Source organism: Balaenoptera physalus (assembly GCF_965194825.1).
Source record: "Balaenoptera physalus genome assembly, chromosome: 10".
Lineage (NCBI taxonomy): Eukaryota > Metazoa > Chordata > Mammalia > Artiodactyla > Balaenopteridae > Balaenoptera > Balaenoptera physalus.
In genome coordinates this window covers 29,691,972-29,717,856 of record NC_138889.1, presented here as the reverse complement: position 1 = coordinate 29,717,856, position 25,885 = coordinate 29,691,972, and the positions used below count along the sequence as shown (strand labels likewise).

The 25,885-nt window shown below is 35.7% G+C and overlaps 1 protein-coding gene across 2 annotated transcripts in view; it reads right to left on the bottom strand.

Moving 5' to 3' along the window:
* Nucleotides 1-3,210: 3,210 nt before the first annotated feature.
* The window catches only part of KBTBD3 (kelch repeat and BTB domain containing 3), a 61,784-nt gene continuing 39,109 nt past the window's right edge, over nucleotides 3,211-25,885 (bottom strand). Inside the window, exons 2-4 of one of the 2 annotated variants that reach the window (XM_082409945.1) lie at nucleotides 23,892-24,036; nucleotides 21,247-21,491; nucleotides 3,211-17,310 (exon numbers count right to left, since the gene is read on the bottom strand). In XM_082409945.1, the coding sequence (XP_082266071.1) occupies nucleotides 15,708-17,310; nucleotides 21,247-21,467 (1,824 nt within the window). In that variant the 5' untranslated portion in view covers nucleotides 21,468-21,491; nucleotides 23,892-24,036 and the 3' untranslated portion in view covers nucleotides 3,211-15,707. The remainder of the gene's footprint in view (nucleotides 17,311-21,246; nucleotides 21,492-23,891; nucleotides 24,037-25,885) is intronic. The other variant, XM_082409946.1, reaches the window with a different exon arrangement.

The window sequence follows — 25,885 nt, the reverse complement described above, 5'->3', positions numbered from 1 at the left end:
GTCCCATCCTTTTAATGGGAAGAGATTTATTACCTAAGCTAGGGGCCACTCTGTTTCTCGAGGGGCAAGGTAACCACCCTCATCACCAGATGATTCTAACAGAAAGTGGAAAGGAACAGATTGAATCTGGAGCTGAAATAGAAGCCTTAGTAGACCTTGGAGTGTGGAATATCGAGGTTCTGGGCTTGGCCAAAGATATTCAGTTGTTGGTTATTAAGTTAAAAAGGGTTATAGAGTGTCTACATATAAGGCACAAATTTCTTTAACCAGGAAGATCCTTGAAAGGGTTTGTAAATAGATTACTAAAATGGGAGGCCACCGTTCTAACTAAACTAACCATAGATGATATTCAGAGCCTGATAGGAATTTTGAGAGAAAATAAAACCTTACAACATAGGTGAATGGGTGTGTCAGTCTTTTGATATCATTGAGGTGGCTACCCAATTCTTTGAGAAAGAAGAAAAAGAAGAAAAATATTTTTCTGGCCTCAAGGGAACAAAGTCATCCTAGGAGGAATTTCCTGTGCCTTTGAGATGAAAATGTTCTACCTGGTCATCTCTAGTAACCCTTACGTCCACCATCTTTTTAAAATGCAAAATTAGAAAAAATGGGTAAAGTAATTTAGTATTTGGATAAATAGAAATCCTAAGTGTCTTTTTATAAACATTAGTAAAAAGTGTTTAGCCATCTAGACAGGTAACCTTGATTTGTTCCATCTGCCAGAAGACCAATTTGAATCCAACCCCTTGTAACTGATGGATTTTATGTTGTTGTGCCTGATTCATGGCTGAAATGGGAGCTATGAGGTCTCTGTGTTTGTTTGTGTGTTTTTATGTATCTGTATGTGTGTTGCAGATGTATGGTATTGCCAAAATTAATTCATAAAAGAGCTCTATTTAATTGGCTTAAAGGGACTTAAGTGCTTATACAAATACCATAAATATGAAGATAACCAGCCAAAATGAATTTTGGGTTCAAGCGATCTAGGAAATATTCAACATTAAATTAATATCTGCTATTAAAGCTGGCTTAAGCTTGTTGGTTTGATTAATAAAGACATATCTTTAGAGTTATCAGTGTTAAATATAATACTTCTGTAGTACCTAGGTTTACTGAAGTTCAAGTTTATATTATTCCTGTTACAGAGTTTATCAGCAGGAAGAAAAATACTAATTAACTAGGATTATTTGGTATGTTAATGTAGTCATTTGTAATTCTGGTTATTGTAAGCATGTTCATTAATTACACTGTAATCAGATGTTTAACAGTTCCTTTTAAGTGTTTTGTCATTTATAGATAGTTATCTTTTACTCTGATGCTGTTACAAAAAGTGCTTCATCATCAAGAAGATTCATAGGAAGGCTAAGGAAACAGTTATAACAGTTCCACATCAAGATGATGGCTATGAGAGGGTTCCAGCCCATACCAACTTAAAACAAATAGCTCTCCTGCCCCTGGGGCACCTAGATCAGGCATCCAGAGATTTTTACTCCCTGACAGGCAGGGTCAACACCCCTACTCAGCTGTTACAGAAGATGGACCTTTGCCCCTCTGCTTCCAATAAGAATATGGGAGTAAAATCTCTGAGGAGAGGATGAAACAGGAGGGAAGGAGGCAGGGCACAACCTTTAAAAGAATGACATAGCCATAGGACATTACAGAAACTGGTTAGAACCAACTAGGTCCAAGATGGTGGAAGATTCGACTTCCAGTAGACCTTGAGCCTCATTATATGTTCATTGTAATACATTAACATGCTAAATGACACATCCACAGGTGCCATGACAGTTCAGAGGCTAACCATAAAAGGCCAAAAAGTGGGCGGTGACCCAATTCCTGGAAATCCATGCCCTTCCCCCAAATTATTGGAATAGTCCTCCTACTCATTAGCCTATGAAATTACCCAACTCATGAAAACTAACCATGCCTCTCACCTTCTGAGATAGTTCACACTCTGTCTGTGGAGTGTGTTTCTCTCTAAATAAATCCACTTCTTACCTAAACACAACAAACAAACAAAAACAACAAACAAGCAAAAAATATTTGTAACTGAATCACTTTTTTGTACGCCTGAAACTAACACAATCAAGTATACTTGAAGTAAAAAAGGAAAAAAGAAATAAAAGAAAAAAACAACAAAAAACTTTGTCCTGAGGAAATAGGGCAGAGATGCCATTACAGAGCTGTAAGAGAGTATAGTAGTTTAGTTTTGGAAACCTTAAGTTTTTGGTGAATATTGTATATGAAAAGAGATAGTTTGCTCAGCCATAAAAAGGAATGAAATTGGGTCATTTGTTGAGACGTGGATGGATCTAGAGACTGTCATACAGAGTGAAGTAAGTCAGAAAGAGAAAAAACAAATATCGTATATTAACGCATGTATGTGGAACCTAGAAAAATGGTACAGATGAACCGGTTGGCAGGGCAGAAGTTGAGACACAGATGTAGAGAACAAACGTATGGACACCAAGGGGGGAAAGCCGTGGGGTGGTGAGGATGGTGGTGTGATGAATTGGGCGATTGGGATTGACATGTATACACTGATGTGTATAAAATTGATGACTAGTAAGAACCTGCTGTATAAAAAACTAAATAAAATTAAATTTAAAAATTAAAATAAAAGAGATAGTTTGTAGGAATTTTGAGATACATGTCGATTAGAACTATACATTTGGAAGCCATCAACAAATGTGTAACCAAGCAGGAACCTTTGGGCCCTTTCTGGTACAGACCTCCCCTGCCCCCATGTCCTCTTCCTGTCTCTCATTTGTAGAAAACCTTTAGTCTCCCAGGCCTCCCCTGAGTCACAAAAGGATGGTTCAAGAATTTCTGATTGAAAGATTGTGAATATGTAATAACAAAAAATGGCAGTTGGGCCAGGAGAACTGGTAACAACTTAAACAATAGATCAGCCATATAACTGAGTCACAGAATCTTTATTTTCTCCCTGAAGGACATAGATAACAGAATCTGATGCACATTCCCAAGTTGTTTTCCAGATAATGAACCTCCTACCAGATGAATAAAAGCTAACTGCGTGATCTCCACCAGCATATAGCCTCCAGACCAGCTGAACCTGAGGATTAATGATGTTAACCCCTATGACAGAACACTGTGACTTCACCATCAACCAGTAAGAGAACTGTGCATGAGCTGATCATGTACCCTGCGACTCTCTCCCTCACCTTGTCTTTAAAAACGCTTCCCTGAAATCCATTGGGGTGTTCAGATCTTTTGAGTATGAGCATCCCATACTCCTTGCTTTGTCCTTGCAATATACCTTTCTGCTCCAAACATTTCAGTTTGTTTGGCGTCACTGTGTGTTGGGCATAGGAACTTGGATTTGACAACAAAATGGATAGAATTTAAGTCCTTGCTGTTGGATAGGATTGCCCAGGGAGTTCGTGTAGATGGAAAAGAAAAGAAGTCTTAAGAGCTGATCTCTGTGGCACTCTAACATTAGGAGATGTGGGAGAAGAGAAGGAAGAAGCATAGGAGACTGAGGTGGGGTTAGGCAAAAAGAAAGCCAGAACAGGGTGGAATTCTGGAAGCCCCATGAGCAAAGTATATCGAGGAGGAGGGAGTGATGAAATGGATAAAAAGCTGCTGAGAAGTCAGGTATCATGAAGTAACATGAGGCCACTGATGGCCTTAACAAAAGCAGCTTTGGTGAAATGATTGGCAAAAACCTCAGAGAAGAAAGATTTTAAAATGGATGCAGTTGAAATGGGGCAGTTGCTGGAAGGTATATGGAATCAACATGTTTGTATGCTGGTGGAAATGATACATAAAAATGGGGATGCTGAAGGAGAAAGGGGGAAGAATTGTTGAAGTGAGAGGGGATTTGATCTACTCACAAGCAGGGAGTGTCCACAAGAACAGTTCATCTCTTGTAAAGAGGGGGAATGCTGAGTATATGAACAAAGATACCAGGAGGTGGGTAGATGTGGTTGGTGGTGGGAATTTATAGAAGTTCTCATCAGATCACTTCAGTTTTGATTTTGTGTAGTAAGTATGACAAAGCAAGAGAGGGGCAAAGGATTTGAGCATGCCATGTAAGCGTGGCAGTGATCATAAACTCTGAAAATGGAATTTAAGCAATTTTTACCTTATGATGTAATTTTATCTTGCAGTGGTAAGGGAGAAAGAGAGGATATAGAAGCAGAGGTCTGAGGGAATACGGCTACCAAAAATAGTGCAGAGGATGTGAGTAAAGAGAGAAGAGGCTCAAAAGAGTCCAGATTCTGACCTGTGAGTACTTCCTAGAGAGAACTCAGAATTGGATTTGATATGTTGGTAGATTGTTAGAAATGACACGCAATAAATCATACCTCTTTGTTTCTGTATCCTTTACAATATGTCTTTGCTCTGTGCTATGGAGTCTATTTCCCACCCCTTAAATCTGTGTTGTTTTGTGAATTGCTCTGACCAGTAGACTATAGAAGTGGTGTCTGGGACGTCTGAGGCCAGGTCTTGAGGCTCTGTAGCTATGCTGTCATAGCTAGGTTAGAGAGAAGCCAGGTACCATGGAAAGAAGTTCAGGCTATCCTGCTGGAGCCACATGGAGAGAAAGGCCCTAGAGCAGTGCTTTCTAACAGAAATTTCTGCTATGATGGAAATACTCTATATTGTCCAATGTGGCATCCACTAGCCACACATAACTACTGAGTACTTGAAGTGTGACTTGTAATTCAGAAACTACATTTTTAATTTTAAAACATTTTGATTAATATAATTTTTGATGTAAACAGCCACATGTGGATAGTGCTTACCATATCGGACAGTGCAGCCCTAGAGGAAAGAGACTACACGAAGAGAGAAGCCACATGGAAGAGAACTGAGCTGTCCCATTGAGTGCTAGCACAAAGGCACCAGATGTGTGAGGCCTCCATCCCTATGTGAATCTATCCAGCTCATGTAGAACAAAGATAAGATGTCCCTTCTGAGCCCTGCCCAAATTCCTGACCTATAGAATCATGAGCAATAGCATTGTTTAAGCCATTAGATTTGAGGTAGTTTGTTATGTAGCAATAGGTAACTGATACAGACATGGTGGCAAAAAAGTCCTGCCATCCTATGAGGACCTGTCTGGGGTAGCCGGCTGACCTTTTTTATGCGACACCTTAATGCCATGTGCTTTTCCATTCAAACTATGACACTGTTATTCTGCAGAAGTGTGGACTTCACCTAGGCCCAGCTAAATAAGTTGAGGCACTTGAAGTAGAAAGAACCATTTTCATTTATTAAGCATTAGAGTCTTCATGTGCAAGCTTCTCACCCTTGTTCAGAGAGATCTCTATGATACAATGGAAGTTTATAACAAGGAAATCTGGGCCCCAGCCACTGGATTTGAGTGTCTATTCTTTGGACTTAACAAAACTTGCAAGTCCAGATCCCTCCTACTTCCCATAAGATATCCTTCTGCCTTTCCCCCCTCCCCCCAAAGACATAGATTGTCATAACTCCTGGCCATATGTAAGTGTAGCCCACTTAAGGCTAGAGATGTTGGCTGAGCAGAACAGGGTCGAGGAATAACAACTTACAGCAGCTGCTATCTAACTCTTCTTATACAATCACTAGTTTCTATCCTTCAGCCCTCCCCTTACTACTGAGGTCCTGACTGCATTTTATCATCAGTATTCCTGGTCACATGGAATTTATACTACTTGCCTCTGCTTTTGTTTACTCTCCTGATGCTGCATTAATTACATTTGCAAGATCTAGGTGGACTCAGATTATTAATGAGAGGGATCGTTATACATAAGTGGAATTTTTCATGACTGACCATCCTCATTTTGTATTTCTAAATATCATTAAGCTGACCTCTGCACATTTTCTTAAGTCTGTGTTATTTCAGTGAGGGGGAAACTGAATGCTTGGGGAACTGGTGAGAAATGGTAATCTTAATTTACCAGGTGAAAAAATATTAAAATAGTACTCTGCATGATATATGAGAGTTTGTCAACATGACATATTATATAGGGCTGAATACATATACCAGGGTGGGAAATGAATGAGAAAAAAGTTTTTGAATTGTGTTCAAAGATTTATATATTCTTCTACATTACAGTTTGTGAAAATAAAACATTCAATAGATTTGAAATTCCTTGTAGACTTCTAAGAGCTCTCACCCATTTTATGACTGCTTTAGGTTCTGTAATCTAGTTGTCTGACCCTCTGCTCATGTGTATACAGGAGATCTGGGCTTCATTCTCCATCTGGCATCAGCCACAGGAGCCACTGTTGAACTTGAGAGATGTGGGTCAAAGAGAAAAAGGGAATTCTCATCTGGGCAGAGCAGATGTGGAAGCCAAAGAACTTACTAAGGCACAAGGCCCTGAAAGAGAGAGTGGAAAACAAAAATGGGGCCAAATTGAAAGTGTTTGTTATCAATAGAGACCAGGCAAAAATCAAATCTGGAGGGACTTGCAGAAGAAGCAGAATACTTAGTGAGTTCAAGGAGAATAGCGAACACATCTGATTTTCTTGCTATTGTACCCTCAAGCCTATTATACTGATGACACACATTAGGAACTCAAGAAATGGTTGTTAAATGAATAAATTAATAAATGAGATACCCATGGTTGAGCCTAAGAGGGAATGGTTAGGGCCAAGTCAAAGCTAAACTGTGTATTAGGCAAAGTTTTACTTTGTCCCATCAATTCCCTCTGCCAAGGTAGATTTGGGTACTTTTCAGATTTAAAATTTTATCTCTAATTGTAGAATGTAAGGCTGTGGTAGTGTGTTGGAGAGTTAGGGGAAGATGGCTTCTGCTGAAATCAAACAAGAAAAAAGAGAGGAGACAAAAGACATTTATCGAACATCTCCCATTGCCAAGCATGTCACCTGCATTATTTGATCTAATTCTCACAACAACATTTTGTGGGAGGTACAACTATTATCTCAATTTTGCCAATAAAAAACCTGGGGCACAGAATGTTTAAGTAACTTGCTCAAGCTTATACAGCTTTTAAACCACTCCGTGGTGGAACTGAGATATAAACCCAGACCTTCCTGACTTGAGAGCTGGGTTCTCAATCTCTACCCCAGTATGTTTCCAGGCCTGCTTACTGATAAGAATATTTTGCAGTGCTTGTTAAAAATATTAGTTCCTAGGACCCGAATCTTTTAGACTTACTAACTGAAAATCCCTACGAGTAAGGTCCTGGAGTCGGTAGTTTTAACAGACTCCCAGATATGTTTTTTGAAGCAAGTTTAAGCAATACTGCCTGACACATATATTCCTGGGTAGACATCCCATAAAAATAATTATTGGTTAGAGCTTCAATATTTCATTTATCAAGGGAAGAAATTTAGATGCTTTGAACTACTGAATAATTCTCTTTGTGAAAATTCCTAGAAACAAGAGTGCTCATTAATTTGTGCTTGTAAGAGAAGTGTGAATTGTATTTAAATGGAAGAATATTGTGGTATATTTTACTCCTTCAGGAATAGATACAAGGTGAATACTATTTTTAAAAGAAAAAATTTACTGATTTGTTGAAAGTTGGTTTAAAAAAGAGCTATAGCTTGAATTCCAATTAATGTTTCATAACATAAAAGTGTGGTTAATCTCTAAAAGGAAAAAATTAAGCTAATTGGATTTTTAAATCTGAAAAGGCCACAGAGAAAGGTTTTTCTTGATAGAAAATTTTAAATTAATTTTGCACCATATGTTTTGGTCAAGGTTAGGTAAGGGTAAATAACTTCCCATGGAAGTTTCACTAATGACTACTAGAGCAAAATCAGTTTAAACAAGCCCTGAACTTGGAAGAAATGCAAAAATATTTATCAGGTCCAGTGATATCTAACACTGTAAATACTAGGATGATCTGTTCAATATTTATGCTTAAATTCTATTTTAAGATAGGTCCCACAAATTTCTTAAGTTTTTCATGAATTTTAAGTTTGCTATCTTGGGTTTAGTTTCATTAAGCTTTATAGAAGTCTTTAGAATTGCAAAATTTAATAAGTGCAAAAAAACTTTATCCTGGAAACATGGGTTTTCTAAACATAAATAAAAATAATTAAAATAACCTGAAGTTTTGATTAATTAATGTTCATTAGGTAGATTGGTTTAGTGCCACATTGCCTAAAAATTCAATATTTTGTAGTTTCAAAAACCTCAAAACACTTTATAAACATTATTTTGAAACTCCATATTCATAGTGAAAAGAATAATTACTTTTTAGGATTATTATTTTCTCTGAAAAATATACATATAAATCTATTAAAATCTATATATTGGCTAAATTGCTACAAATAGTTTTTTACAAAACATATTTGTAACATACTGTAACTGCATAAGAGCCTGTAGCACAATATTAACTCTTAGTTACTTAGTGGTTGGAAAGGGGACAAACTGCTAGTTTAAATGGGTTTTGCAACTTATTTTCTGTGAATATGGAGGTTAAATTTTGTCATTAAGGGGCTTTTCTCCTGTAGTGGGGAGAAAGGGACAAATTCAGGCAGTTCAGAATTTAGGGAAAGAACTTCAAATGCCAATGCATCAGACCGAGATTATTAACATTTCTGTTTAATGACTTGAGAGGAAAGCTTGCAAGTGTTAAAATGTTCACCAAGAGAGGAGACCTCTCCTTTGAGGGGAGCATCCCCAACAACCTGGTAACAGGTAAATTCCCTACAATATCCTTACATTTTAGATTAATTTTGTTAAAGGCTTCTGTCTAGGGGGATTAAAGAGAAGGTGATGAGTCAATATTTGATGGCAAAGTAAACTACAAAAATCTGGAAGCACATGGAGAATTGGAGGTAATAAAGGAATAAGGCTGGAGCAATAAGGTTGGACCAAGGATTTGCTAAGAGAGCCTAAGAAATTCAGAGAAAGTAACTAGCCTTATGCAAGCATGTGGGATAGGGACAGTTGATTTTTTAAGGGTTGGGTTTTCAAAGATGAACTCTGTTTCAACCTGAGCAGTAGTCCAGAAGAGGGCTTGGGCGCCAAGGTTGTTTAGTAAATCACAACTCATTGCATGGGAAAACCAGAAACATGATAGCTAATGGGCCTGTCCAGAAAGAGGAAAAATTATACGAACTGGAATTAAGAGAGCAAATGTCCAACGTAAACATTTTAAAAGTCTTTTTATGATACGGCTTAGTCTCTCAGACTCTGGACCCCTTCACTAGCTTCCCCCTGAGCATTTGGACACATGAGGTAGGAAGAAGGCTTATACCCTGGTAGCTCGCTGATTCTTGTGAGGCTGATGTCCAGTGAAGCAGGGTTGGACAGTGCCTGGCCCTGTACCTTCAGCTAGCTTCTACTGCTTTCATTTGTGGCTCATGGACATTTAGTCTGTTCTTTGTTAGTTCAGTCAGAACCTTGAGGTCTCTCCCCACCTATGACTCATTTGAGATCTATCTGTATTCTATTCGTTCAGACCAGGATGTCCACCTTGAAGTCTATGTTGCTGGATATGTCATCATAGTTACAGAGCCCCTTCTGACAGTAACCCCCCACCACCACTACTCTCTCAGGAATTCTGAGACTCATTAGAGCTACTCAGAGCATCCGGGGAAGGGGGTGGCAAGAAAATGAGAGCTTTAGCATCCACTTTTTTCTACCTTTTTTATTTCTAATAACAATAAATACAAACAGAATATATATATATTCTTTTCTGAGATACACTTTAATACAGTAATAATTATTTTATATAATTGAAATGTTTTACTACATGTTAATATGGTTAACATGGACCTGCAAAAAGGCTGATTTTATGTCTCATAGCATATGGCAAAAGCCCATATTCTAATAATAGGAAATGAAGTAAATCACTTATGTATGCAACGTAAGTAGCTTTGAACAGTCTCCCCAAGTGGGAAAAAAGTCACTAGAGCTATTATGCTCTTGTAGGAGAAATGGGTGTTGCATGTTTACTAATGAAACTTTCAGTCATTGTCTTATCTATTATTGCATTTGAAAGGAAACACAGAATTCAATATTATAATTAAAATTCAAAGAGAACAAATCATCTCAAGCACTAAAAAATTAAGGAAATAAATTAATTTAAAGTATAATTTCACTTTCAAGAACCAAATATACATATACTATACAACTATACAACCAACTATACATGTTCTCCAAATGAGGGCAATGTACTGTGTAATGCAATTTCATTCTCAAAGAATACTTCATTAGTAACTTTTCCATATACTAACAAAAATTAATATACAACATATACTAACAAAAAGTTGTATAAATTACCTAGCTCAGACTTTGAACATGAGAAAGATATCAAATATTACAAAAAGAATTAACACATACATTAGTAGATAACTAAAGTACAATGTGAAGAATTATTAAATGTAAAATCCTAATGTAAATTAATTTCTTTTGTACATGAAAATAAATTGCAAAATGTACATCTATATCTAACCCATTCAATAACAATATAACTATAATAAATTTTGCTTCTTATATTGGCTTAATAGAATGTTAGTTTATTAAATGCCTTATTATATGCAAGCACTGTGCTCATTGCTAGGTCCAGAAATGATAAATATATGTCCCTATTCCTAAGAGTTTCCAATTAAATAAGGAAGTCAGACAGGTAAAGAAATATTTACACCACAATGTGATACTCAGAGAATGTACTCTGAGTTATTCCAGCAACCTTGTTACCCTTGGAACCAATAGCATAATTTGTTGAGCTAGTTAGATATGACTGAGAATGTTGTCAAAGTTAATGAGATGAATAAAGCTACCTGACCTATAGAGTTATTTAATAATGGCATTGTTTTATGGAATTATCATGCTCTATCCAACTGAACAATCAGCACAGATGAATCTCCAAACTTAGATTGTTACCATAAGGCTGGTTTTTATTCATTTGTGAGCAAATTGTCCCTTCATCAACTACCAAGGATGTGACTGCTTTGGTTTCTATTTTTGTATACTTTTTAGGGTCTCTTTTAGAAGCGTTTTTAAAATTCTGAAAACCATATCCAATGACAAATGATCAAAAGACATTAAAATTTGATTTTAGAATTCCTCTCTCAGAAAATATGTTTGTGATTATGTTGATAGGGGGTAGAAGGAGAGAGATACAGCAAGGTTCTAGCCGATACTGGATTTATAAAAGCTAGAGAACTGGTTAAGGGAATGAGATGATTGCATTTTCAAGAGATTCTGCAATGCTGGTTATGCTCAACACACCAAAAAAGCAATAGAGCTAGGATAGATTCTCTGAGGCAACTCTACAAGGAGAAGGCATGTAATCCTGGCCATTGTGGCAAGTTTTAAAGTGTTAAGCATTTGAACAAGAAGGAAAGTGAGGACTTGATTTTAGAGGAATGGAAGACATGCTGTTTCCAATACTTGGAGACAGTTTTGGATTGAAAGGGATTGAAAGTTATTACAGGGAGGCAGAGTTGCTTTCAATGTTAGGAAGAACTTTCTAATAGAACTGTTCAAAAATGGAGGTAGTGAGCTCTTACCCTGAAAGAACTGAATTAGATTTTGAAAAAAAAAATCATCTGTCAAGGGTATTTTAGAATTTAGAGGGGCTTTCTATACAAGGTTGGAAACTGTATTAGATTCTGAGGTTATTTTCAAGTTTGAAGATGAATCTATGATTTAGAAAAGTTATCTTTTGATTAGTGTGTAATATGCTGTGATTAAATTCCCTATTTATAGATTAAATTTGATTAAGCATCATAATGTCATCAAATATAATTTATAAACATATATAGATTTTTAAGATATAAAGATATTCTTTCAATCACATAATCTTTAATTAGAATCATTACATTTAGCTATATAGCTACATTTGCAGTGAAATAACAATTCAGGAGAAATTTAGGTACTGGTCTTTCAGCTTCTAGTCACTATAAAACAAATGTGCACTTATGGTAGACAGAAGGAAAAATCCCTATTAGCAGCTCACTATAAATGTCAGCACCCTTTACAGACTTCTTCCTGAGTGATTAAAAAAAAAAGAAAAAAGAACAAGTTTCCTTCAACAAGAATGCTCCTAAAATGATGTAATTTTAAGATTCATGTCTTATTGAAATCTTGAGTATGCAGAATCATTGAAATCAAGTTACTCAGAATGCCTAAACGCTAAATAAACTGAAGGAGGAAGAAATTAGTCAAGAGTCAGAAAACTATTAAGATCAAAATGTGTAAATAGAATGTAGAAATCTTTGGTTGTGTACTCCTGTGTAGGAATTTATTTGGGCTAATCATCTATCTGTCATATGCCACAGTCTTTGATAACTAGTCTTATTCTAAATATGGCTTTATAAAGTGGAGTAAAATTGTTTCTTATGTTGAACAGAAATCTCCTTCCTTATAAATTTCAGCCTTTGTCTTTAGGTTGCTCTCAAGAGCTGCCCATTGGAAGACATTTTTGAGTCTTACACATTCAATTCTAGACATACGAGTTTCCAAACATTGGATCCAATTAAACTGAGAATGATGATCTAAAAGTAACACCATGTATTCAACAATATGTTTAATCATTACATTTATTGCTTCCAAATCTCAAAAGGTAAACAGATGTCTCCCTCTATACTTGACTCTGATTTTCAAATCATATGCCTTGAGCTAGGTACCCTGTACATGTATTCAATTGCTCTTCTTGGTATCTGGGGAAAATAGAATCATGTTGCAGGGTGTGGTTGCTCTCAAATAATATTCTAGCTTTCAAGGGTAACATATACTGAATACTGCTGTGATAAAGACCTCTTTCCCTCCCCAACCAGAGTTGAGTGTTATGGGAATGCAGTTAATTTTGATTAGGCAAATATTCTTCATACTGCTTAGTCTCACAGGCAATAGATGAACAAAAGGTGCTCCACATTGTAAATCAAGTTTGAAGATCACTCTAAAAATTTTCATTAACTTTGATCTCATATAAATGTTGAATTTAATCTTTTTTATATTTAATAGTGACACATACCTACTTTCAATTTTAGAAGACATTACAATATTGGAAATTTTCTGCATGCATAAGCCAAATGTAGTGGACCCGGACAAATGATAAAGGATTTAGAAATGTTAATTAGAATTTTTCCACAAGAATGAAAGCAATCTGGATAATGAGCATAATTACTTTGTATCTTACACTGCAGCATTGGCTGAAGGATGATAATGAAAGGAAAGCAGACTTTAAAGAAAAAAAAAAAAAAAAGACTAAGGGAAGAAGTCATAGATAAAAGGATATTATTTCCTAACCTTACAGACAGGAAAGACGGCTCCTTCTGGGTACTGAGAATAGACTTGAGAGATCACTGAGATTTGCATGTCAGAAATCCAGAATGGAGGGTAAGGCCAGAATAACATATATGGTTCTTAGTGAAGCCACAGTGATTGGCAAGATCGGAAAGATATCAATAATCACAGTTCAGTCACTGACCATGTGTGTATGTGATTCCGTTCCTTGAGGATTTTGAACACCCAGAACCATTTTTCAACAACCATTTGATAGATCAAATGAAACTGTTACCTTTACCAGATGATGCAAATTTAGAGAGAACAAGATCAATTATTAACAGAGCCAAGCCCAGCACAGATTGCTATGGTGCCAAGGAAAAAGAACAGTAAGTAAAGGAAGAGTTTGGGGTTTTATGACTAGACAGACTACTTTTCTTGCAGTTGTAACTGATGAAGAGCACTCAGGTACAGATGTAAAGGGATGGCAATAAGTGAAAATGATTAACAAGTAACCCGCAGCAATTGTAGAAACTAAAGCAGAAAGCCTTGTGCATTAGAAAGTGTATTAAATCAAATGCACAGGGAGCCACCTAGGCCTTGATAACAAGGATATTTCTAGTAACATCAGAAATCAATGGCCAATGAGAAGAATGGTAGAAATCAAGATAAAATAATGAAACAAGATCAGGAAGGGATTCTATTTTGCTTTAGTTCTTCCTTTCTGGAAATATTTGTTTATATATGCTTAAGTTAACAATTTAGTCCCCACTGTGTTATGGTCTTTCTCAAATAACTTGTTTCCAGAATGCCACGTAACACATAAAAGAAAGCCTCCATTGAATTTTCTTTTTTTCTTACACACACAGTACACACACAGAGGAAAGGGCAGAGCCAACTAAGGTAGGAAGCCACCAATTCTACAGAATACTTTTTATGCAACTGTCATCTGATTACAGACAATCCCTGATTTTGGAATTGCACGATAATTCAGTCTAATATTCTGTTCTATTTTTAAAAATATATTTGAAACTTATGATTGCAAAAATGTATATGGTAAAATAAAAGGACCTTCATATAAGTATATTTCCACTTCTAAAGAATATGTACATTTACAACAGATTAACATTTACTACAGTGTGTGGGAAACTACATTTGATTCCACAGAAATACAATCTGCACATTACCTGAGATATAAGTCAGGGATCTTAAAACCTAAAATACCTATATCTGTGAAACTGATAAAGAAACATATCTTCTTACAAGGCAGAATCATCTTAGCTGAAAACAAGGATGATTAACACTCTTTCATTGTTTGGGTTAAAGATGATTAAACATCTAACAAGATGCAAGTTTCAAATACTACTATCAATACCAAAAGCCTAGTCATATTTTTAAATTTAGAAAATAATTCACTGTGAATAATTTACTGAAGTAGTAAACATACACAGCACTTTACAGCTGGTATATATCATCACAGAAAACTGATATGGTACTAATTTAAACGCTGAAATTTCTTATTATAACTCAAATTTGGACATGTAAAAGTTTAAGAAATGCCAACAAGAGTGGTCCACTAATCTAGAGGTCAGATTGTCTACATCCTCACTTACATTGGAAACTGGCAATGATACAGAAAAAGTATTTTAGGACTACGATCCCGGAAACCAAGAACTTCACTAAATGGGTTACATGTCAAGATAAACTCAGGTCAGGTATAACTTAGAACTGATTAATTAAATCAAAAATGTTAATTTACTGAGCTTGAGCCAGAAAATAAGGTATAATAACTGCTAAAAACTGAAACCAACTAACACTGAAAACTAATGGAATCAGCAAATTTTCAGACATTTCAGGAACTGCCAATGGCATTATGGCATTACAGCACAGTACATTATGCTCTTAACGAAGAGTCGAATCATGAAAAGAGTTAAACCATGTTTCGTGTACAGTTTAGAAGGCTGGGGAAATACACTGCATTTCAGAAAATGTTCTGACTAAAAAATGGTGAAAGAAAAGAAAGGGCTTAAAAGCAGCTAACCAGTGATCAGAATAAATAGGAATTCGACAACTCTTATACCTGTAGTAACAAGATAGGAGTCTCACCTCTAATTTATTTTTCACTTCATATAATACAGAGTGTAAATAAATCATTTTTACCTAGAGAGATTTCTCCCGTCTTAACTGTATAATTCTGTGAAGTTTGATTTGTTTTTAACTAGTGTTTCATGGATAAAGTACTTTAAAAATCATAACATCAAAGCCTGAGTTTTATTTACATATGAAAATAGTAATATTCTAGACTCTCCAAGATTAAATTAAATACAATATAATTTTTGGTAAAATTTATTTTGCATTTTAAGTTTCTGGGAACTGCTAATTCATATATGGTATACATTCATAGTAATTATCTCATAGAAGGTGCATTTTATGTTATTAAGCTGTAAAGACCGTCTTAACAATAATTAAGGTTAATAAATTTACTGCAGGTTTCTAGAACTGCAATAGTTTTAGAATGTCTAATCACACACTATTTTTAGAAATGATTAGAAAACCATGGGTCCCTGTATTTATTAAACTGAATCACCTGGCAGTAAAATTCAGTTAAGGCTCTTGGCATTGGTGAAACTTCTTCCCACTCAGACCTGCTGCTGTGGTAGACCTGCACTTCATCTGTGATTTCATCTGGTGCATAATCACCACCTAATATATAAATTTTATCTTCAATTCCAACTGCACCTGCGTTGAAGCCTGCACATTCAAAAGACCCTTCACCCTTCCAAACACAAGTATCTGGACAAAAACTATAAACCTTATAAGTGGAAAGGTCACATATATACAGTGTGCAGTTTACTGGGACAGCTTTAATTAGTGTTGCATGAAAAAACTGCCCAAACTCTGCTACTAGTTCAGACCACTGATCAGTTGTAGCATTGTATTTAAAAAAGCAATCAAGTGATGGGTTAAAAGCATCTGTAATCTCTACCTCAGATCCAAGAACATAAATTACATTTTGGCATGCACTTGCTTCAGGATAGTATATGCCCCTGGGTAATGGGCTAACAGATATCCATTCTTTGGAAAGAGGGTTGTAAGATTCAACATCTAAGAGACTTCTAATGTCCTGGGATCCTCTAGTCTTTCCACCTATGACAAATAATCTGTTGAGAGCCATAACTGATGTATGCATGGTTCTTGGTGTTTTCATAGTTGATACCAGGAAAAAATCATTTTTGACCGGACAGTAGCACCAGGTTTGATCAGTGGCATCATGATATGACTCTGCAATATGAAGCCGAACTGTTCTACAACATGGCCCTTTGCAACCGCCTGTCAAGAATATTTTCTCCCCATAACTAGACAGACTAGATCCTGGCAAATCAATCAGGTGTGATTGTGGCAGTATCTTCCATGAATCACTTTTAATATTATAGCAAAATGTATATTGATCTTCTCCATTTTCCTCAGTTTTGTGAACAAATATGTATTTTTCAGTTGTGGATGGTCGAGCATCAGGGAAAAGTCCACCAGAACCTTGCACACACTTAATTGCATCTATGATTATGTCAAAACAGTTTGTGCTTTTGAGTAAACACTCTTCATTGAGTAGACAACCTTGAAGTGTCTCCTCAGATAACTGATATAATCTTACTTTTTTAATCAAATAAGGCAGATGCTTTTGCCTTGATTCTAAGTTATGTTTAGTCCAACTAAGGACAACTTTCAGTACAGTTTCTTCTTCAGGAACATTTAATTCATCTGATTCCAGACATTTTTGCAGTACTCCAAAATTCATCTCTAAGAAATCACTGGATTTAAATAATAAAGAAAAGTGATGCTGTACAAAGTATAAAGCATGATCAAACAAACGGGCAGAGCCATAGCTATCTGATATAGATAATAACTGTAAACAATTGACAAGATTAATACTTTTTATTAAAAAGTCACTGCAAGCTTTGGATAGGAAGGAAACTTGAAGAAATGATGACAACTGGAAGAACATTTCCACATTATCATCTGTTATCTTTGTTTTTCCAGTATAGGCATAATCAAGAAATGCTTTTACTGCTTTGGAGGACAAATTAGTAATGGTAACACTTCCACCATCTCTTTCTTTCATGTTTACTTCAAACATAGCCCTGCAAAAATGAAGAACACAGGAGAACAAATAAACAGGAATATTTTATTCCACGATAATTTTCAATATTACCTTAAAGAGGTTTCCTTTACTCTTAGGTTGATGTAAAATACATTTACAAAATATATTTTTAAAGCATCCTAATAAATTAATTTAATATCTATAATAGAGACCATATTATTTATCTGTAAAATATACATATTACATAACTCCCATATTGCAGAATATATACATTATAGCTGACCCACAGCAATGGATCCAAAGGCTATAAAAAGATTCAAATTTTGCATCTGATTTGATGTTCTTATATATTATTCATAAAATTAGGATAAAATCTCTCTAATGGCTGAATTTATTTACTTATGGGTTAATTTAGTATCAACTCTGCAGGTGATAACTAAAATTACTTAAAATATATAAAAGCTTCTGGGTTTAGGATTTAAAAGTCTTTTTCAAAATAATTTTCAATTTGGCAGCAGTGAAATATGTAAAAGATGGAATACCGTGAGATATCAGATGTTTCCAATGACTCTGTGTGGGGAAATCCACCAAATAAGATAAACTTGAATACATGTCTAAAAACACATTTCATACAGCACTTTAGGAAAAAGTGAATATGATTTTATAAAACTAAACAACAGTGTACCACACCAAACTAAAAAGGCTAAAAATAAGCTTTTTGTAGAAATAGCCACTGAGAGATGGAGATGGGTCTCCAGATTTGAATAATTAGACCAGCTTGAAAGTTCTTCATAATAAGTTCTAATTTATCCCCATCTGGTAAAGCTGATAGACTCTAAAGAAATAGGAAATTTTTTGGCTCAGTTTAAGCAAAAATATAAATTATTTGGAAATATTTAGGCAGGAGACTAAGATATATTTTACATTTGGCTTTGGTAAGAGCAATATTGCTGTCAATCCTTATATTAACTTCATATCCAGAGTTATTCATTTTTACACTTTAAACAAACCCATTATGATGGTTTTCAGTAGAACTGCAAATAAAGATAAAGATTAAAGAGGAAAGAGCTACAACAAAGAACTAAAGACTGCCAGTTGAACATTCATTAAGACTAAAGATCATCTGATTTTGGTCCTGGTTTAATACTGGTTTGTATTTGTTCCAGTATTGTCCAGGACACCTTTGTGAGCAGTGCCCAGGTGCCCAAGTACTCTGGGGGAAAACCAAATTTCATTATTAAAGTCTACTACAGAGAGTAACTAAAGCTACTACAGCACAAGTGTCCAACTGAAAAATATGAGGAGCATTCCAAATACAGAATACCCCTTAGGAAAAGGATGCTAACGCCCCTTTCTACTAGGGGTATTCAATACTTCTTAACACAATAACGAATAAATACAGTAACAAAAATTTATACATGTTACACATTATGCAGGATATTTCAATAATGTATATAAACTTAGAAACATTAACCTGTGGTGATAATTAGATTATTAAGATATCTATAGTCAGTTTAGGGTAATAATAAGAGCCTGGCCTCTAGAACAGGGCTGCCTGGGTGGGTATCTAGCCTATACCACTTATTAACTGTGTGACCTTGGGGAGGTTAACAACTTGATTGTGCTTCAAATTCTTCATCTGAAAATGGGGATACTAGTAGTACCTACTTCACTGAGTTGTGAGAGGAATAACTAAGTTAATTGATGCAAACTATTATTAATATCATTTTAAGAAAAAAAGTTTTCTAAAATCATATGTATTTCTAATTTACCACCAGCTTCCACATTTTCTTTGAGAAGACACATGTAATATATTTCTATACTTCATCCTACTCACCTTTAAAGTATCCAGTTAACTTCTATCTCAAATTTACCATGTTATCATAAAGTGGTTACACAATATGTGTGATTCCTTTTGAATCTTGTCTCCAGTGACTTTATATTCAATCATAGTTTTCATTTTCCAAAAATATTATAAAGGGCATTTACCATGCACTATGTAATTTTCTATTTTAATTTTATATACCCCAATATTCCTGTGAGTTTATATCCCAATACTCCAGTGAGTTTGATCATAACACAAAATGATGAATTAGTGGCCTTATCATACAACAGTGTAAATAACGTAGACTGTCTATCTACATTTGTACATATTTTTATGTGAACTATATACTGATTTAGTAAAATACTATATATAATAAAGGATCTAGGTCATTATAAAACTGTCATTTGTTTTACTTCAAAACAGATGCGAATTTTGAAAAACATGTTGTTTTAACAATAATTTTTAAAAATTGAAAGTAGATCCCTAAAAAGCTAGGAGTAGGCTGAACAAAAGTACTATGGACAAATATTATGTGCAAATACATTTAATTAATAAATAACTTCAACATAAAGAGTAGAGGACTGCCAGTTCAAATGCTTACATGAACTTCTTATTTTGTTAACATGAAAACTTTATGGGGAAATAAGACTGTGTGTTCATACCAAATTATTTCCATTTTTTGGCTAGGTTTGGAAATAATAATAATTGCAGCTAACATTAATTGAATGTAGTGGGCACTGACCTAATCATTAATATACATTATTTCATTCAACACTCATAATGACTCTATGAGTTAGGTCCTATTTTTATTATCTTAATTTTTTACAAATAAGGAAACTGAAGCCTGAAGAGGTTGTGTAACTTACCTAAGGTCACAAGCCTAGTTAAGTGGTGGAGCTGGGATTTAGATTTAGGGCATGTGCATTAAGAGGCCAAGTACTTAACCATTATACTGTACAGCTTCCTCTGATGAAGAGGTGATATGAAAGATAAGGGAGCAAGAAAGTTACTTGGAAGAAAAAGTGGATTAGAAGAGAGGTGGGAAAAAACTGGCGGAACCTGAGAGTGGGAGAGCATAAGAACAGTTAGGGCCCCAGTAGAGTCTGAAGAAGAATAACTTAGGATACATGAGAGAAGAAATGAAAAGAATACATGAAGACATATAGTCTAGTTAGGCAAAAGGCTAGTAAAAGTTGTAGCCCCCCTTGTCCCCAGTAAACTGTGATGCAGCACTGAGCCACTGCTCCCAAATTCAAAGCAGGAAACCCTACAGAAACAGGTGTTTTGTTAGAGATTTAAACCCTGCTTACTTAGAATAAAAATTGTTTCTAAAACTGAACATAATGCAAAATACTGCAATTAGGATTTGAGTTTATTGCAGTATGACTAGGAGGGCTGAAGGTCAGGATGTCAGCAAGAGAGGTTTGTCTGTCTGATGAATAGGCCTCACAGGTATTACCTTGATACAGTTACCACAGTACTAAGGTCATGACCCTTAACCACTGTTAAGAATCAGAAACCCACTGTCATCACAGTGGATTCTTACAGTGTCATGACTAGGACATTCCTCGTAGGACGATCTACATGGGGAACCAAATTATATTCAGAATTAGAATCAGAACAAGCTGGGTGCTCTCCAGAAATGGTTCTGGAAGTACTTTTCCCTACTGTAGGACTATCTTGGCTAAAGAGAAGAGAAATTCTCTGCATTAGAGTATCTCTCTCCTGGACAATCCATGGGATATAATACATGACTGAAATGTATTTTCTTCTCAGTCTCCTCATTTTCTTTGAACTTGGCTTCCATTTTTGCTCAATCTGTCCTTTCCTCTTTTCCTAAATTATACAGTGCAGGGATCCCCCAAACAAAACTGATCCCAGATCAAAACAATTTTTTTCCAGAAAAATTCAAGGGACTAATGTTCCATAGAACTTCCCAATCCTAGCCTGGGATGACCTGAGCTTTAAAAAAGGTACTCTTATATTTTCATATTAAAAAATCATTAGTTAATCTAGGTTCTAATTATCTTTTTTTAAGTATTAAAGATTACTGTTCCATGTTCTGTGGGAGGAAAATTGAGTACAGCCGTAAAAAATAACTTAATTAGGGGCATCATAAAATCTGAGGAATAAATAGACAAGGTAAAGTACCTGAAAAAGTCACTGCATGCTGCTAACACACAACGATGACATGGGATTATCTCATCTTTCATGATTATTTTGAAATCATAAAAGACATTTTGTTCTCGAAAATTCTGTAGTATACTTAAGATTTTCTGTCCATGATCTTCTGACACGAGGAAGTTGTTTTTCTTCTCAGATGGAATTCCATTACATGAGCCTTGTTGATTGAAATCATATGAATTATCCATAGCCACTTCCACCTGTTCTTCGAACTGGAATGAAAAAAACAAATCACTGATGTAACAGAGTCCTAATGAAACTTTCAGATCCAAAATTTGCCCTCTTAGTGTCAATCACAAAAAAATGCTCACTAAGAACAATCGTAATAGTAAATCGTGTCCTAAACACTTGTTTTCCTGACATTTAGCAATGAATTCTTCTTAAATTTTTATAAATATTGAGCTCACTGGAATAAAAAGTACATTATTAAGGGATAAAGTTCAAGGCTATATAACTGTGTTAAATAGCACAATTTATAAGTTGTATAAATAACTTATATAGGATCTGAGTACATGACTAGTCTTGTTATATGTAAGAGGTATTGCTTATATAGCAGTTATCATTTGAATATTTACCCAACACATCCCTCTCCCTCCCATCCATTTTCTTCTGGCAGCAAAGCAGATGTTTAAATGTTGATATTGAAGCATAGGTATATGTCTTCTGGGATTAGACTTTTAAAAGACAATTGACTGAAAAAGATAAGGGTATTAGATTGTATTAACTGGCTATGGCCTTTAGTAAGGAAGTAAAAGGCAAACATTGGTCCAAGTTGGCCTATTTGAAAGCAGGAAAAAATATGAGGTCAGAAATCCAAGATGCTTGAAGGCCAGATAACTGTGACTTTCCCAAACTGCTAATTTAGTTCTAAGCATAAAAGTTTACACCACAAAAAACAAGAAAGTAGGAAACAGAAAGAAAAGAAGATTGGGATCTAGGGGAGTCAGAAAAATAGGAAACCTTGATTCCTTAGCATACTTCTGTTCTGGTTATTTATTGCCTTGCAAATCACCCCAAAACTGAGTGGCTTAAGACAACAGTTTATTATCTCTCATGGTTCTGCAGGTTTAGATGGAACTTCTTGCTTGTGGGTTTTCATATGGTTAGAGTCAGGTGGCAGCTCTGGCTGAAGTCACCTGAAGGCCTGATTGGGTTAGAGGTCCAATACAGCTTCTTCATTCACATTTCCTTCAAATGCGATGGATGGCTAGAACAGATAGGGCTTTCTCTCCCTCTCTTGATATACTCTCTCCATGTGACTAGCTTTATACTTCCTCATAGCATGGCAGTCTCAGGGTAGTTGGATTTCTTACATGGTGGCTGTGTTCTCCCAGAGGAGGTGTTTCAAGCCCAGGTGGAAGCCAGACACTGGAGAAGTAGTCTGAATGGTCCTACAGCATCAGTCAAAGCTTCATTCTAGGACTGAGACAATCTACTACTGTGTTGTCTAAAAGAGTAACTGTGAGCCATGTATACCTATTTATATTTAAATTACTTAAAATTAAATAAAAATTAAAAATTTAGTTTCTTGGTTGGTCTAGCCATATTTTAAGCAGTGAGTAGCCATATGTAATATGATAGTTACTTTTATGTGTCAACTTGCTGGGTGACAGGTTACCCAGACACTTGGCTAAACATTATTTCTGGGTGTGTCTATGAGGGTGTTTTTGGATGAGCTTAACATTTGAATCAGTAGACTGAGGAAAGCAGATTGTTTTCCTTAATGTGAGTGGGACTCATTGAATCCACTGAAGGCCTGAATAGAACAAAAGGCCCAGTAAGATAGAATTCTTTCTCTCTGCCACTGTCTTTGAGATGGAATATCAGACTTCTCCTGCCTTTGGACTAAAACTTGGATTGCAACTTTATTATTGGCTTTCCTGGACCAGTTTTCCGACTGCGGATCTTAGGACTGCTTAGCTTCCATAATAACATAAGCCAACTCCACACAGTAAATCAATCTCCCTATCTATCTATCTGTCTGTCTGTCTGTCTGTCTGTCTGTCTGTCTGTCTGTCTATCTATCTATCTATCTATCTATCTATCTATCTATCTATCTATCTCTCCTCCCAATTGGCTCTGTTTCTCTGGAGAACCCTAATACATGTGGCTAATGGCTATTATATTGTACACCACAAACATAGAATATTTTCATTGTCACAGAAAGTTACTGACTAGCTGATGTACTATATGAAGAATAATGTGCCTGTATAAGAGTGTGTGTGCATGCACGCACAGGGGCCATTAATAGGATGTAATTCACAGTAGTATTGGAAAAATAAGTTACCTGCAGTAATTTTGTGAGCAGTGTTCTGAGTAACTGTAAGTAAATAGACATATTAAGAATGAGAGTGGGTGTCGTGGAGGGAAAAAAGGTAATGAGAGGCTTGGGAGCAGTTCTGAAGAAAAGTAAGGCAGAAAACAGTTGTATTAGTCAGAGTTCTTTAGAGAAATAGAACCAATGAACCAATAGGCTATATATTTGGCTATAAGCCTATTTGTTATATATATAACTACTGGTATATGTGTGATGTGTGTGTGGTGTGTGTGTACGTATGTATATGTGTGCATATATAAATATATATGTATATACATATAAATAATTGGCTCACAAAATTATGGAGGTCCCAAGATTTGTGGCTGGCAAGTCGGAGACTCAGAACAACCAACGATGTAGTTTCAGTCTGAATCCAAAGGCCTGAGAACCAGGACAGCTGATGGTATAAGTTCTAGTCTGAAATCTGGCAGGCTGGAGACCTAGGAAGAGATGATTTTTCAGTTCAAGTCCAAAGGCAGGAAATGATAATGTTCCAGCTCCATCAGTCAGGTAGGTGAAGTTTCTTCTTACTCAGCTTTTTTGTTCTCTTCAGGTCTTCAACTGATTGGATAAGATCCACTCACATTAGAGTGGGCAATAATTTACTCAGTCTATCTACTCAAATGTTAATCTCATCCAGAAACAGCCTCACAGACACACCCAGAACAATGTTTGACCAAATGTCTGGGCATCCTGTGGCCTAGTCATCACAACAGTGCAAATCTTACTTAAGAATGTTAATAACATCTGATCTAGGATGAAAAAGAATATTTCAAGTTAGAGTGGGGTACAAAGATAATCATCACAACGTGCAAATCTTTACTTAAGAATGTTGAGGGAATTCCCTGGTGCTCCAGTGGTTAGGACTCTGCCCTTTCACTGCTGGGGCCTGGGTTTGATTCCTGGTAGGGGAACTAAGATCCTGCAAGATGTGTGGCACGGCCAAACAAAACAACAACAACAACAACAACAAAGAATGTTGATAACATCTGATCTAGGATGAAAAAGAATACCCCAGTAATTCCTCACCTCACAAGGCATACTTCTTAAGTCACCTGTAAAACTGTGTTTATAAAATTACATGTTTTTCCTCCTTTTCTAATAACTATAAAATCATATATCTTCCCAGGGGTATGATGTAATATGAATCAGAAGAAGGAGTAGGGCTTTAGAAGAGGATAGACTTGAGATCCAATGCTGGCTCAGCAATATACTTGAGATATATTTGAGGCAAGTAACTTCTGATCTTTGATTCTCATTTTCTTCATTTGTAAAATAAGGATAAACTTTACCTATCTAGTTGTGTTGTTGAGAAGATTAAAAATAAAAAATAATTTAGCATTTACTATGTGCTAAATAAATGAAAGTTAGTACGAATTTTCTATTAGAAAGTTAACATAAAAGCCAAAGAAATCATTTAAATGACATTAATCAAAATGTTTACATTTAAAAGGTGGTAGGGGGAGGGACAGCAGAAACAGTTCTCTAATAATTCCTAGGGCTTAAGAGAAAAGCTGAACATAAGAGCTATCATTGCAAAGTAGTTTTATATGGAGTATCAGGATCAATGAAAAGAAGAGAGACAACTGGTGGAGACTTGAGCCAGCCTCCTCTTTCTGACTCCATAATGATAGAAAGGAATACTTAAAGGGACTAGCCAGGGAGTATTTATACTACACAAAGGGTAGTATAACAGAGCAGGTAACCAGCGTGATCTACACTAGATAGACATGAGTTAGTGCTGTGCAAAGGATCAAAGCATCTTCTCAACAACACAATGAGGCCAGGGTGTTACTCCTGGTCTATTTCTCAAGTCTAGCAATGGGCTAGAGCATCAATAATCTGTAACAGCAATATAGAGTTTCTCCATGGCCTGCCTCAAAGAATCACAGAACTGGTTGAAAGACTCAGTCCTTATCACTTATACACTCACTGGAACTGCTCTGAATTCTCATCCATTTAAAGATATGTATTTAAATCCTTCTTTATTAGAGGAAGTTGGATGCTGAAGATGGAAAAATAAATTTATCTCCTATAAGCTTAGATTCTTTTGGGTTTTTAAAAGTTCCCTCAAAGTTTAGGATTATAGGTGTTGGCAAGGATATTTGATCCACATGGGACAATCTACAGCAGCAACTACTACCCTGACTTCCAAGCCATCTAATCAGGGAGAGATGAAGGAAACGATTTGGGTAGATACTGAATACTTGTTTCATAATACTTTCATTCTGTATGTGATTGATTATGTATGTGTGTGTATACATAAAATTTTTTTCTACAACTTAATTT